Source organism: Vulpes lagopus, chromosome X (genome assembly GCF_018345385.1).
Source record: "Vulpes lagopus strain Blue_001 chromosome X, ASM1834538v1, whole genome shotgun sequence".
NCBI lineage: Eukaryota > Metazoa > Chordata > Mammalia > Carnivora > Canidae > Vulpes > Vulpes lagopus.
In genome coordinates, this window is record NC_054848.1 from 101,680,555 (window position 1) to 101,694,900 (window position 14,346).

General features: G+C 38.2%; 1 protein-coding gene across 17 annotated transcripts in view; it reads right to left on the minus strand.

The window, feature by feature from the left end:
• The window catches only part of ENOX2 (ecto-NOX disulfide-thiol exchanger 2), a 263,263-nt gene that overhangs the window by 6,500 nt on the left and 242,417 nt on the right, over positions 1 to 14,346 (minus strand). For 16 of the 17 annotated variants that reach the window (XR_005985635.1, XM_041740642.1, XM_041740641.1 and 13 more), the window contains 3 exons: positions 5,779 to 5,960; positions 3,506 to 3,613; positions 45 to 153 (listed from right to left, as the gene is read on the minus strand). Coding sequence is in view for 16 of the 17 variants with exons in the window: in XM_041740642.1 (XP_041596576.1) it covers positions 45 to 153; positions 3,506 to 3,613; positions 5,779 to 5,960 (399 nt within the window). In the remaining variant the exon portion in view is untranslated. The remainder of the gene's footprint in view (positions 1 to 44; positions 154 to 3,505; positions 3,614 to 5,778; positions 5,961 to 14,346) is intronic. The other variant, XM_041740644.1, reaches the window with a different exon arrangement.

Consider the following 14,346-nt stretch of genomic DNA (forward strand, 5'->3'; position numbering starts at 1 on the left):
CTTCCTCCACCATAGTCAATATGTTGTATGCATGTGTTCCTTACCGACGAGTAGTGCTTCACGTTCAGATTTGATAGGGCTGCTGTTCAGGGTCTTCTCAAGAGGGTAGTCACTATCCTGGTTCGATGTACATAGTCTAGAAGCACAGGATTCCTGTGGGAATAATATGCTTCCTGGATCAGTTCATCTTACTGGGTAAAAGACTTGGATTCAATTATGCAACGGGAAACTTCGATTCAATTATGCAATGGGGAACTTCTTAATGTAGTACCCCCAAAGCAATACTGTATAATTTTGATGATTGAATCAGAGAGAAAATAGCATTAATTTATGCAAAAACATCACAGATCATCTAAAACTTCTTTATATGGCTCCCAAACACAGAAAAATTGAGATATTTATCTTTGCCAGGTTTTATTTTCCTGCTTCATCATTCTTGACTCTATACAGGTAATCTGGGGAACCAGACCCAATATTTACTGCCTACTAGATGGTAGGCATTGTTAGGCATGTGTTATCTCCATTGTACAAATGAGGAAAGTGAGGCTCAGGTAGATAAATTGCCTAAAATCACATTTCTAGGAAGTAGTAGAGCCTAGATTTCATGCCAGGTCATCTGCTGTCAAAAGGGCTATTCTTTTCAATTTTAGGTCCACAATCTGCTAAAGGCAGGGCCCATCTCTGAGTGGGGAATCTACTCCCAGGTAATCAACTGTTGGCTTTTGAACTAAAAATTAGAGTTTCCATTTGTTGGCTATCAGCCCTTTCTTCTCTCTGATAAGGACATTATCAGTTAGGATATTCCTGATTTCACATCAAGAAATGACCATGACCAAAATCTCATTATCATTACTCAGTGGTCTTCTTTGTTGTTGAAAGTTTTCTCTTTCTGAGCATAGCAGGTCTGTTTCATAAGAGGTACTCAGGTGAAATTCATGACCAACAATCAAACTGAAAATACCTCCAGACCTTTCGTTGATCTTTCTTTCTCTGTTTGGGTACTGAGAACATCTTTTCTGTATTATAAATGTGAAGGAAGAACCTTGGGAAGAAGGCATAAAAGGGATCATGGCTTCCAGTCTTACTGCTATTAGAAAAGAAAATGCTGGGGAAATGCTCCTGGGGTGTGTATGGGGGTGCAGGTCATGGCTGACTCAAATGCTTTGTCACTTCATCCCTTCCCCAAGACCTCAGCATGGACAGGTGTCCTTCTGTTTTCTTTAAAGATGCTTTCAAAGCTTCCAGGATGTTGCCCTGAATGAAATGGTCTATGCTGCAAGACATGTTCTGTGGATTTACAGGCTTCCTGGCTGTAGTCAGAAGGGAAGCCTTTCTTGATGACCTCCTCAATCTTTGGCTTTTAGAGTCCGATCTAGGCAGTAACCATCATGCCAAGTTTGATTTAAAATACTGGCTCACTTCTAAGCCATGGGTTGTACATCTCCTTCTAATGCCCTTAAAACATTAAATGATCCAATAAGCTATTTCTTACATGTGAGAGTTTTACAGATTGGGGTTGATTTAAGATGTAAAGGCATCCTGAGAAGTTTTAGCCATCTTGAATAGAAATGTAGCCTTATTGAAACCTGACTTCAATTTTATTATAGCTGGCATTTAAAAAATAAGAAGGTATCACTTTGAGTTTTACTGGCAGATTCAAAGAGCTAGCTCTTTCTGCAGTTAGACAGAACTCACACTGTTATATTGCAAAACACTGACAATAACTCACACTATGGTTTACTGTCAAGAAACCCAAACAAAAACGAAATAGATCCCTCTTCACCAAAACTTACTGCCTTCTTTTCAACCTGGAATTATTTTTGCAGTCTAATGTAATGGTACTTTGCTTCTTAACCTAATTGTGTCAGGTTGAAATATTTGGTCACAAATCAGCTTCCCAGAGAAGATCAGTTTATAATGAACTGTCATGACTTTCTCTGAAAGAAGCTTTGCTTACAGTAACAGGAAAAAAAACCATTCTGACTCACATTTTCCTTATTATTAGTTAGATCTCTTTGCTTATCCTCTTAAGCTGCCACTTTGTGGTATATTCAGGTTCAGGATGAAAAACAGATTTAGGCACAATACATTAAGTTTCTTTCGTGCCATTTGACCTCTTGCTTCTTTAAATGAAATACTTTACAAAGCAGAAAGCAGCTTATACTAAAGTGCCAAAAATGCTCTTACACTAAAAATGCCTTTAAATTAATTTGTGATATTAATCCTAAAGAATGATTCTAAGCATAACTTCATGTCTATCAATAGTCTTCTGGTTATGCACTCCATTTTATGCAAGAAGCGAAACAGCTACATAGCAGTTCTGAGACATTTTAGCAGCTCTGAAAATATAGGGAAATTCCTGCTATACAGCAGCTTTGGTGCTTTTCAATTAAATGCTTGATAAATGAATATCTCTGGGATTGTGCTCGTTTCTTTAATAGCACCCACAAAACTGGAAAGTGAGCTGGTTTTATGAAGTGGAAGAATTAAAAGCATATTGCAAATGGCCTCCAGAAGAAAACACTTTCAATCATTTGTTTCAACTACACCAAGGCTGCCAGTTCTTAATGGCACTCTGGGGGAAGTCACTGTGCTGGCAAACATACCCGGGGCCTGTATGCATTGCATCTTCCTGAGCTGAGTGCCAGAGATAAAGAGCAAGAGCTCTTGTGGAACGGTAGAATTGTTGATTTCTGGCTCTTGGTCTGAGCTCCTAATCTCTTCCTTCTGAGACATGAAAATCAGGCAGTTATATTCAATGGGTCTTCCTTTTGAGAACTTCACTTTAGTTGAATGTTCAGGCGTACCAACGATTAGGGAGGTACAGTTGGGAAACACCATCAGTAGACTTTGCACACCTTAAGTAGATTGGGCACCTGATTCATGCTTGTGACACATTAACCTATCCAGATGTTAGAAGACTCCCCCAAGAGGTTCTTACTGGCAGCTCTTATTGCTAGAGAGTCCCATCTTGCCCTTTCATGCTGCAATTATCAAGTGTTAGAATATTCTTTTTATTTACTTTCCACACGTTTTCTCCCCTTTGGGTTTTGGCTATTTTACCTGCAACTGCTCATTATTACACTAGATGGAGTATCTGCAAAGAAATGCCAATGTTCTTGTGTTTCTTCCTTTAATGAAATGTTTCATTAAAGGTACTCTGCGTCACCTGAGTTTTCTATGTTGCTATTTGCTTGGCAAGATGAAGCTGAATGAGATGTACACTCTGGGATTCTCCAAGAGGGAAAGACTGAGGAATTTTAGGGAGGGACTAACTTCTTATTCATTGAAAAGTGTACTCTCCAGAATCCTTAGATATGCCAAGGATTCACATCTAAAGTCAGAGACCTTGATTCAAGAATTACCCCAGAGAGGGGGTTTTTAATTCCCATGCAGCCAAGCATTCCATGCTGATTCCTACTGCAGGAACTTCCAGGGCATTTGTACGGTCACTGAGAAGAGTAGGGGAAGGGCAAGGGCAAGGGTTCACAGAGGACTGATGTACCTTTTCTTTAAGATTTTCCAACATTTTTTCCACCTGCAACTTGTCATCTTTGACTTTTTCAAGTTCAGCTTCTTTTCTTTTGTATTCCTCTTGGACTTTGAGTAGATGCTACAAGAAATACCAAAGACGATCAAGTCTTCAGGAGCCACACTTCATTTAAAAACCCTGGTTGAAGTTAGATAGTAGGTTGGCCTGCCTCACTTTCTCCCAGCCCACACAATCATCTCTCCATTCAGAGATATCAAAGGGAAAATCAAGTTACCTTTCACTTAAAGTTATTTTAGCTCTTAGGAACTTCCTTTGGATTTGTTTATATTTTATTTTTTTATTTTATTTTTTTTTTGGATTTGTTTATATTTTAGAGAGCATCTGAGAAACTAACTGATCTAATTACATAACTTTTCTATTCCAGTGAGAGAAAAAGATAGGGTGTAGTGTTAATCCCAAGTGGACAACATCTTGATTGCCGCATTGAACTTGATGTTGTAAAGCATTCTTTCAAATAGTCATTTTCCAAGCCAAGTTCAATTTCTGTGAGGAAAACACTTGACAAATGTTTGTTTCCGTATCAGTAGGCAAGGAACTGGATTCATCATCATTAATGATTACAAAAATATTATTTATTTAGTATCTAACATGTGTCATGCATTGTGGATAGGGTTTCATATGTGTGATCTCATATAAACCTCAAATAACCCTGTGATACATAATCCAGAGGCTTACAGAGGTTTAGTGGTTTACCTAAGGCTATTCAGATAGTAAGTGGCAAAGTTGGGATTTAAACCCAGGTTGGGTCAATACCACCATTAAGAGTCCATGCTCTTAATCACTATATTAGACTATACTTCTTTTTGGATAAGATGGAAGAAGCTTTATCTTTTTTACAAGACTATTTTCCAAGAAAAAGTAATCAAAATGAGCGAAATTAATTTGTCAGGATGTAGAGACCTAATTTTCTCAGAGGTCTCTGAAGTGATGAAATGGAAAAAAAAAAAGTTCATCATCTTTAAATTGTATTTCAGTAACAGAACCGTTCTTATGTGGAATGGTTTCAAAATCAAGGTAAGAAGGAAAAACAATGAAAAATGTTTTCAAAGTTTTGGTTCTCAGAGGCTTGCAAAAGACCACTGGAAGAGCTAAAAGACATACGGTACAATGCACGTTGTCAAAATTCTTTGAAGTCTAGCTGAAAAGATGTATTTTTTGTTGGTGGAAAGATCTCAGATATAATTTGCATGTTCTAATTAAATTCCATAGTGACAGTAAAAGGAAGGTAAGCATTACTTCACACATTTTGCTAATAGGAAAGGTGAAATATTAATGTGATATTGCTTGTCACACAGGAAGACAGTGGTAGCAGAAGTAATAGGAACATGGGGCTCTTAGTGCCAGAAGAGACTCCTTTTTCATGATTTGTGATTTCTAGCCAGCAATAAGCTTGGCCCTAGATAATTCCAAGGCATAGAATTTAAAAAAATATTGCTCAAAAAAATTATTGCTCAATTTAAATTGTAAGGAAAATGGTTAGTCGTCTGGCAAGGCAGAGGGGGATAGTACCCTTACTCAAAAATACTACTTCTTTATTGTAATGAGAACAGATGGTGATATCTTCTAAATTGTAGGCCCACTGTGGTGATGGTTACATAAAACATCTAGACATTGAGCATCTATTACACACTGTTGTATTTGAATGCAGTTACAGTTGGATGCACCTATTTACTTTACTTTTTATACTTGGGATAATGTGCAGGTAAACTCATTCACATAAATGGCTGTGAAAACAAAGGAAAATAAAAAGCAGATTGGTATTATGTGACCAAAGCACTGATACTGAAAAAGCAAGGGTAGGATTCCTGCCATTTCTTCTAAGAGGCTATACGGTCCAGCCTCCGGATCATAGTAGATACTAGATCAACTAGATACTACTTTTTTCATATCTAAGTAAGTGAGCTTCTTCATAAAGTCCTCAAGGCCTGGTCCAGATCCTAAATTACCTCCTGAAGCAGAAAGAAAAGATTAGATTATGTTTGGTGTAGTTTTACTGTCAAGTATTTTTCACTGAATGTTCATCCTTTGAAAATTGGTGATCCACTGCTACCTCTGTAGTGGTCAGAATATTTCATAACTCATAATCCCCTCCTCAGCTATGCCAGAGAACAGAATATCAAGAAGAGTAAGAGGTTTGCTATTCTCTTTTCTGGTAGGGGACCCGTTTCCAGGTAAGCAGCTGATGCTAGCCTTCCTAAAAGCTCAGAAAACCAAAGGGCCTTTACCTGTTGCATTCCTTGCAGGGCTTGCTGCAGGAGTTTCAGCTGCTGTTCCTTGTTTGGGTCATCTTCTCTGTGGGCTTTGCCTTGTTCTTGCTTCAGTAATTCTACCTCATTCCGATAGGCATCGAGCTGCCAACGGAGGCTGTCGTTTTCTTCCTTCAGAGCTTCTGCCTGTGATACTAAGGCTAAACAATCAATATAATGTCTAATGCCCATCTATCCATACCCTTTGTGGTTCACCTTAGTACCATTAAAACTTGGTAGTTTTTTTTTTAAGATTTTATTTATTCATGAGAGATACAGAGAGAGAGAGGCTGAGACATACGCAGAAGGAGAGGCAGGCTCCCTGCGGGGTACTTGATGTGGGACTCGATCCTAGGACCCCGGGATCATGACCTGAGAAAGGCAGATGCTCAACCACTGAGCCATCCAGGTGTCCTGAAAACTTGGTAGTTTTTAATTGACATATACAATAAGTCTCTTTTTTCGTATATTTTTTATTGGAGTTCTATTATGTTTGAGGAGGCCATGGCAGCAAGAGATGGACACAAAAGCACACAGAACCATTTTTGTATATGAAGACAGGCTTCCAGCACACTGAAGTCATCATCATGTTTCATATATACCACCCCAAATATAACTCAGGCATTTCCAGCTAACATTGTTACTTTTACTTGGAAGGGAGCAAATGATGAGCTATGTAATGAAAAAGTATAGGACTAATTGTCTTGAACTGATGACTGTCCACACGTAATTTTGCCGGCAGTTGTTTGTAAAATGTAATCTTTACTGTCCTACAGAGGAAAGGTAAATGTCAAAATTAAGACATGAGACTTCTGGTTTCTGGTCTAGTGTGTAAGGAATTTAGAGGTTACCTCTCCATCCAACAACTAAAAAGCTAAATAGACTGAATAATCAACAACTTGTCTTCAATTCATATTGAAGTGAGCAGTGAGGTCATGGGCAGTGAGGTCATGGGGCAAACTGCTGACCCTGAAACTGGAGAGGCAGGGGAATCCAGAGAATCACAGTTTACCAGACCAGAAACCTATGAGCAGGAAGCTCCATGGGAACTGGTAGAAATAAGAAAACCTCAATTGTGATTGGCTGATTGCTGGAGGCTCAGTGTAGACAAGTCTGTTAAAGAGTTCAGATGGACCCAGTCATAGTGAGGTCTCTATACTTTTGTGAGTTTTATCTCTAAAAGCACGACTATGGCCTTACAATGAATATTGCACTTCCATCATGGGGAGGGGAAAAGAAACTATTTTGAAATACACCAGAACATTTTTTTTCTTCTTAACAAGGCCTGCCTTCAGAAGAAATCATTTTACCAGAGCCTAACCTGCTAGGATATTGCCAGAGCCTAACTAACCTGGAGAAGGGAAATGTCCAAATATAGCCTCCTCAGGCCATCCCACCCCAAGTAAGAAGGGAAGAAAAAAACTGAGAAACACTTGTGAAGTGCACAGTCCAGAGGTATATGCTCACTAAAAGACTGAGGCCTAATCACAGGACTATAGAATGCTTCCCTACACTTAACTACCACATCACTAAAGTCCTATTTACTGGAGTTCTTTTCACCTAGTACATCATGTCCAGATTTCAATAAAAAGTTACAAGGAATACTAAAAGGTTAAAAAAAAAACCCCACAGTTTGAAGAGACTGAATCTGGATCAGAACAAGAGTCAGACATAGCATGAATGTTGGAATTATCAAAACAGGAATATAAAACAACTATAATTAGTATAGTATGTTAAGGGCTTTAATGGGAAAAGTAGATACCATGAAATAACAGATGGATAATGTAAACATATGGAAATTCTGAGAGATGAAAATTCAAATAGACATGCTAGAGATTAAAAAAATATAACACAAATGAAAAATGCCTTGGTGGGCTTATTAAAAGACTGAACATGGTTGGGGGAAGAATCACTGAGCTTGAGGGTATGACAACAGAAATTGCCTAACCTCAAAAGAGAAAAAAAGCATGGAAAAAAACTACAAGCAGAATATCCAAGAACTATGGGACAACCACAAAAGATACATGTCATAAGAATATTAGAAGGGAAAGAAAGAGAAAGGAATGAAAGCAGTGGGTGAAGCAATAATGGCTGAACTTTTCCTCAAATTATTATCAGATGCCAAACCACAGACCCAGGAAATTCAAAGAACATCAAACAGTATAAATGCCAAAAAATTAGACCTGAAAAGACACCTCACTAAAGATATATATGGCAAGTAAGCATCATTATATGTCATATGTCATTAGGGAATTACAAATTAAAAGAATAATGAGATGCCACTACACACCTATTAGAATGGCCAAAATCCAAAACAATGACAGCACTAAGTGCTGGTAAGGATGTGGAGCAAATAAACACTCCTTCATTGCTGGTGGGAATGCAAAATGCTACTGGTACTTTGGAAGATACTTTGGCAATTTCTTTTTCTTTTTTAAGATAGATAGATGGATAGATAGATTTATGAGAAACACACAGAGAGAGGCAGAGACATAGGCAGAGGGAGAAGCAGGCCCCCTGCAGGGAGCCTGATGCAGGATTCGATCCCAGGATCCCAGGATCATGGCTTGAGCCAAAGGCAGACACTCAGCCACTGAGCTACTCTGGTGCCACTGGCAATTTCTTAACATACAATCCAGCAATCATGCTACTTCATATTTACCCAAGTGAACTGAAAACTTATGTCCCCACAACAATATACATATGGATTTTATAGTAGATTTCTTCTGGCAATTATATAATTGCCCCAACTTGGAAAAAACTGCAAAGTTCTTTAGTAGATTAATGGATAAACAAACTGTAGTACATGCAGAAATGGAGTATTATTCAGTGCTAAAAAGAAATGAGTGATCAAGCCATGAAAAGACCTTGAGGAAATGTAAATGCATTATCACTAAGTGAAAAAAAGCCAATTGAAAAGGCTACATAACTGTATGATTCCAACTATATGACATTTTGGAAAAGGCAAAACAACAGAGTCAGTAAAAAGATTAAAGAAAAACCCCACAACCCTAAGCTGGTTGCCAGGTGCTGGGGTGGGGTGGGGGGATGAATAGGCAGAGCACAGAGGATTTTTAAGGCAGTGGAACTATTCTGTATGATACTACAGTGATAGAGATATATATTTTAAACATTTGTCCAAACCCATAGAATGTATAATACTTAGAGTGAACTCTAATGCAAACTATGACCTTTGGGTGATAATGATGTATTCACTGATTGTAAGGAATGTATCCATGTGGAGCAGGATGTCAGTAGTGGTGAGGAGATATGTGTGTGTGTGTGCGTGTGTTTGTGAGACAGAGGTATTTGGAAACTTTTTACTTCTTGTTCAGTGTTGTAGTAAATCTAAGACTGCTCTAAAAAAATAATTTATTAATTAAAAAAATCCTAAGACAGGAGGAAAATTAGCTTTATTTATGGTTATGGCACATTTTTCAAGGTCAACAAACACAAAAGCTATTATAAAATATTTAATCAGAGGATGTTCATTCAACAAACACTGAATACCTTCTTTGTACCAGGTTTATGATAATTGTAAAAAATGAAATTCCACTAATCGTTATGGTTTACAGTCCAAATTAATGGAAACATTTATAGTTTATTCCTTTTTTTGATTCCTAACAAAGAATAAAGCCCAAAAAAGGCATTAACAAAATGGATCAAAATTACAAACCTGTATATTAAATGTCTAAGAATGTTAAAAGGCACCCCAAAGATACAGAGGCAATGAAATGCCGGGACACCTGCACCCCAATGTTTCTAGCAGCAATGTCCACAATCACCAAACTGTGGAAGGAGCCTCGGTGTCCATCGAAAGATGAATGGATAAAGAAGATGTGGTTTATGTATACAATGGAATATTACTCAGCCATTAGAAACGACAAATACCCACCATTTGCTTTGACATGGATGGAACTGGAGGGTATTATGCTGAGTGAAATAAGTCAATCGGAGGACAAACATTATATGTTCTCATTCATTTGGGGAATATAAATAATAGTGAAAGGGAATAGAAGGGAAGGGAGAAGAAATGTGTGGGAAATATCAGAAAGGGAGACAGAACATAAAGACTCCTAACTCTGGGAAACGAACTAGGGGTGGTGGAAGGGGAGGAGGATGGGGGGGTGGGGGTGCATGGGTGACGGGCACTGAGGGGGGCACCTGACAGGATGAGCACTGGGTGTTATTCTGTATGTTGGCAAATTGAACACCAATAAGAAATAAATTTATTATTTAAAAAAGGCAACTTTTCAAAGGTATGATTTTTTTCAGCCACTTATGGGGTGGGACTTTGGGTATAAGAAAGTAAAAGAAAGTAATGGAAATAAAATCTTCAAGATTATTAGCTGTAAGTGGTGGAAGAAGAGGTCCTAAAGGGATTTCAAAGACAAGATTCATTCTCTACAATAAATGGAAAGAAGTTGTGCTTTACAAAGATGAAATATATAGAAGAAAACCCTATTCTGAGGGTGAAAACACTTCCTATTCCTAAAAGAAAGCTGCTTCGGGTGGAGTGGGGTGCAGGGCTTAATTCTGTGCTTTTGATCTGAGGGTTTTCCTGAAACAATCAGGTACCAATGTAGGCTGATGTAATCAGATTTTCTATCCAAATTAGTGAGTGGCAATCCTTCCTGCTACATGTTCTCTTGTTTTCTGTGGATGGCTATGCAATTATCCTGATGTAGCAGTTTGAACCTTATATTTTAGTTTTTAAAAGAAATTACAAAAAATTTTGGCACAACACATTCATTGTATGTTTGGTTTTATTACAGATTTTAATTTTTTCTGTAATCATACAGCTTTTGTGTCTTTGGAGAGAAAGCTGTTACACAGAGTTGGAATCCCAGAACTGTAAATACTATCTATCCTTGCCATCTCTCTCAGCAGCCAGGATACTTGTTGGACAGGTAGCGTTTCTCACAATCATAACACCGAAAGAAGATGCTAAAAGTGAAGATGACTGTATATAGGAAAGTGTATGGCAGAAGGGACATGTGCTATCTGCCAAACGGGAAGAAATATTTGATTTGGTGTTGGGTCAGTACCAAGGATAGCATTTTGAGCTGGAGTTCCGCTGAGTAACACAGAGGTTCCTTTGTAAATCAAGTGACTGCTATAGAGAGACAGTTATTCATTTCTGCTTTGGTTTGCATGTTTTTCCTCTGGCAAGCCATGCAGCTCAATACTAAATAGTGATATTTCATCTTCCTCCTTTTGTTTCTTCTTGTGCTGCAGGCTAGTGATTATACTCATGTCTTACGAGTTATGTGAAGAAACGTGGAAAAGGGCAGTAATCTAGAAGAATGGTTAGAGGCATAGTCTCCAGTTTAAATGCGAAAATATTTTTCCTCTGAGCAAATGAGGAGGAGGGACTGCTTCTCTCCTGGGGGGAAAGGGCATGCTGATGAGCCGAGATAGATTCCTGAAGCCAAGTGTGAACAGATAATAATCTCCCCAGTTTGGACCTGTCACTAAGCAAAAGAGAATGTGATCTTCTCTAATGCCACCAGGGCATCTTACTTAGGAAATGTATTTCCACTCCCTGAAATGAGGGTTTTTGTCATTTTATTTTTATTTTTTTATTTTTTTTTTATTTTTTTTTTTGGTTTTTGTCATTTTAATGAGGGTGCCAAGTCTTTACTTTCACAGACTTAATATTAATTGCATCCATTTTCTGAAGTTGGAGTTCTTTGTACATTGCCAGAACATTGAAAAGTTCAATATTACCTTTTAATAATATGTTTGAGTGGGTGAATCCATCAGTTCTGATACTAAAGAGTATACTGAATTTATTCATACCTTGCCATCATTAGTTCTCAGTTGCTCCTTTTAGACTATTTCCTATGTGGGAAAACCATTTCTCTTTATGGGGATGGCTCCTCAGATCTGAAAGCTGCCAGTTCATCATGGCAATATGAAAATATGAAGGCAGCTATGAACTCTTCTTTTTAGGGGAGACACTCTGAGCAGAATCCCAGATATGTTTTACTATGACAAAAGATCTAAAAGGATTTTGTGTTATTAAAAAATTAACACCTAAGTTTCTTTGGTAATACAAAGAAAACAAAAATTTTAATGGGATCGAATTCAGGGGGTTGGCCACTATCACGAAGCTGCATTACAATGTCACCAAATTTTTGAAGGAAGATGTGTAACAAACGTTACCAAATTATAGAAGGGAAAATGTGCAACATTCCTCTCAAGGTTCCTAAAAAAGTTTGAGCTGGAATTATTCACAAAGAAAAAAGCCAAAAGAACAAAGTTTAAAGAAATAGAGGGAGATGATCTGAGTGGTTGTAGGCCAATTCAGGCAAAATTTTAGGTGAATTCCCTCACCTTCCAAAGCCTTTCCTTAGCCTTACTTCTGCAGGTTATTACTCCAATGAGGCTTCTACCAGTATTGATGCACCAGAGACTTCACTGTTTCTCCTCTGAGATCTCTAAATTTGCCTCTCAAACACAATGTCTTAATTTTTCAGTTATCTCACTGCCCCTCATCACCCTGAGACATTGCTCTCTTTGTTTTCTGGGACCTTGGAGTGGCTAACTTCACCCAGAGCATTAACTATTTTCTGGCTAAACAGATTCCACTGCAAACTCCTTAGTACCTTATATACTTTCACCCTCTTGAAAACCTTTGGCTAGTCTTACCATGCCAATTCCTAGCTCATGGTCATTCAACTCAACTTTGCACCTTATCCTGGGCTGAAGAGGACTCTTATAAGAAGTTGCTGAGCTGGGCAGTCCTGGTCAATACAGATTCATGTTGTTCCTTGCTCACGGGTCTCTTATTTCTCACTGATTTCTTCCTTCCATCCTACCTAGGGTATTTATTCCAGGTCTGCTCCTGTTTCCTCATGGTCTCATTTCCAGAGCATTTCCCTAATCAACAGTTGCTATATGGAGCAGCATGGGATCCATATATCCCTTTAGCTTCACCTCTCTTGTCTCAGAGGAAGAGGGTTCTCCCCTCTCTAAAGAAAACTCCATCTGAGTTTGGATCACTTCCTATTCTTTTCTAGGATTCCACTTCCATAATTACCCATAAGTACTATTTCACTCTCAAGCATCTTCAACCTCACTCTCTCCATGGCCCCTTCCCTTCTATTGAACAATAAACAACAACTTAACTTTAAATTTGTTACAAATTCTAGTTGCCATTTATAATGCTTGCATTTGCTTTTGGTCAGTATCCAACTTTTTGACTTGTGGTCTTTGTCCACCTTCTCTCCTTAAAGTTGTATGTTCTGGCCCCTACCTCTATCACCCTACTAAAATAGTTCTTGCTCAATGTTGTCTTTGATTCCTTTCTTCTTGGTAATATCTGATAATCTTGATTATTCCTACTTCTATAAATTCTTGTGGGCTAAATAATCTGATGCTTTTTCAGTTTTCTTCCAGCCTCTTAGGATTTTTTTTTCTTAAAAAAATTATCTACCTACCTACCTACCTACCTATCATCTATCTAAGTAGGGGCTAGGGAGTAGGCAGAGAATTCTCAAGCAGGCTCCCTGCTGAGCACAGAGCCTGACATGGGACTCAATCCCAGGACCCTGAGATCATGACTTGAGCCAAAATCAAGAGTTGGATGCTTAAGTGACTGAGATACCCAGGTGCCCTTAGACTGCTCTTTTTCTAACTGCTCTGCAAACTCCTGTTTCTTTCCTTCTCCTTTAATGTGGGCAGCCACCAAAGCTCTGTATTTAGTCTTTTGCTTTTCTTTCTCTCACTTGTCTTTGACAGTCATTTATTCATTCATATTCTCCTTCTACTTTCTTCACCATGGTTTCAATATAAACCCTTTATATTTATTTCCTAACTACCTACTGTCTGAAACTGATCTCATATTCCACAAATCAGTCCCAGGCACCAGTCCATTTTAGTCAGTGCTACTAGTATGGGTTTAATTTATAACCACCCGCCAAAAAAAAAACCTTTATGTTGAAGCCCTTAGAATGTGACCTTATTTGGAAATAGGGTCTTTACAGAGGTAATCAAGTTAAAAGGAGATCAATAGGGTGGTCATTAGTCATACCATATGACTGGTATACTTATAGAAAGGAGAAATTTGGATGCAGAGACATGCAAATAGAGAGAATGCCATGTAAACATGAAGACATTGATTGGGGTGATGCAACTATAAGCCAAGAAGTCTCAAAGATTGCCAACAAACCATCAGGAGCTAGGAGACAGGCATGGAACAGATTCTTCCTTACAGTCTTCAAGAGGAACCTACCCTGATGACACCTTAATCTCAGACTTCTGGCCTCCAGAACCCTGAGGCAACAAACTTCTGTTGTTTAAGCCACTCAGTTTGTGATACTTTGTTGCAGTAACCCTAGCGAACTAATATGACCACTGACCCTCCAATCACCCAGACTAGAAAACCTAGCCTCATCTCAAATTCTTGTTTTTTTTTTCATCATCTGTATCTAATCTGGCACCAAAGACTTTAGTTATTCTTCTGAAATGACTCCTAGCATCTTTGATCTCATGTTTTCTGTTACATCCTTTTACCATTTTATCTTAGTTCCTGTTACCTTC